Source organism: Rhincodon typus, chromosome 44, assembly GCF_021869965.1.
Source record: "Rhincodon typus isolate 14 chromosome 44, sRhiTyp1.1, whole genome shotgun sequence".
NCBI lineage: Eukaryota > Metazoa > Chordata > Chondrichthyes > Orectolobiformes > Rhincodontidae > Rhincodon > Rhincodon typus.
The window spans coordinates 2,468,765-2,469,716 of NC_063375.1; the positions used below are offsets into that span (position 1 = coordinate 2,468,765).

Here is a 952-nt window from a genome sequence, read left to right on the forward strand (position 1 = left end):
GTGTGAGGGAGAGGGATTAACATCAGTAGGGATACAGTCAGTAACACGGGGTGCTGGGATGGGAGAGGGGTTACTGAGTGACAGTGTGAGGGAGAGGGATTAACATCAGTAGGGATACGGTCAGTAACACAGGACTCTGGGGAGCGGGAGGGGCTACTGAGTGACAGTAGTGTGGCAGGAAGGTAGTGTGTTTCAGCCTGGTGTTGGTGTCCCGACTGATGTAGCCACACAATGATGTTTCCCCCTATTCTATTGCACTCCTCAGGCACCCCAAAGTGGCCGAAGGAGAGTGTGCGGCATTTTAAGAAGGAAGCTGGTGAGTCGCTGGTGTTGCAGTGCAATCCTCCAACCAGCATGGCATCCTCGATGATCATCTGGATGACCAGCAGTGAGTAACCTTGAGCCTGGAAGCGGTACCGACTGGAGGCCAGCCTCCAGCGCGCTTGGTGCCTTCTCTTCCTCCTACAACAGACCCACGTGTTTCTCTGTTACCTTTCAGAGCTGTTCAACATCAAACTGAGCGAACGTGTGTCCCAGGGACTGAACGGAAACCTCTACTTCTCCAACCTGGAGGTGGAGGACAGCTTGGAAGATTACACGTGCTATGCGCAGATTCCCGGGACGAGGACCATCATTCAGAAAGAGCCCATTGCCCTGCAGGTCGCCCCTTGTGAGTCCGCATGCTCTTCCTCTCCCTCTTTCTCTCTCTCTCTCTCTCTCTCTCTCTCTCTCTCTCTGTCTCTCTCTCCCACAAGAAGAGGAAACGCTTTCAGAGCAGGTCCTCCTGTCCTACCCCGTCCCAATCTCCCTTCAATCTCCAGACCCGGCCTTCAATCATCGACTCAGTCCAGCCCCATCAGAATTTTGTCTCTTTCAATGAGATGTGAATTCCCGTGAATATCAACTTGTTTTTGTAGCACCTACAACCCTCCCTAGCCCCATCACCCCCTCC

At 53.4% G+C, this 952-nt stretch overlaps 1 protein-coding gene across 1 annotated transcript in view; it reads left to right on the forward strand.

The window, feature by feature from the left end:
* LOC109926012 (neural cell adhesion molecule L1-like) overlaps positions 1-952 on the forward strand; it is a 32,142-nt gene that overhangs the window by 12,126 nt on the left and 19,064 nt on the right. The window contains exons 6-7 of the mRNA XM_048619956.1: positions 266-388; positions 500-670. Of these exons, the coding sequence (XP_048475913.1) occupies positions 266-388; positions 500-670 (294 nt within the window). The remainder of the gene's footprint in view (positions 1-265; positions 389-499; positions 671-952) is intronic.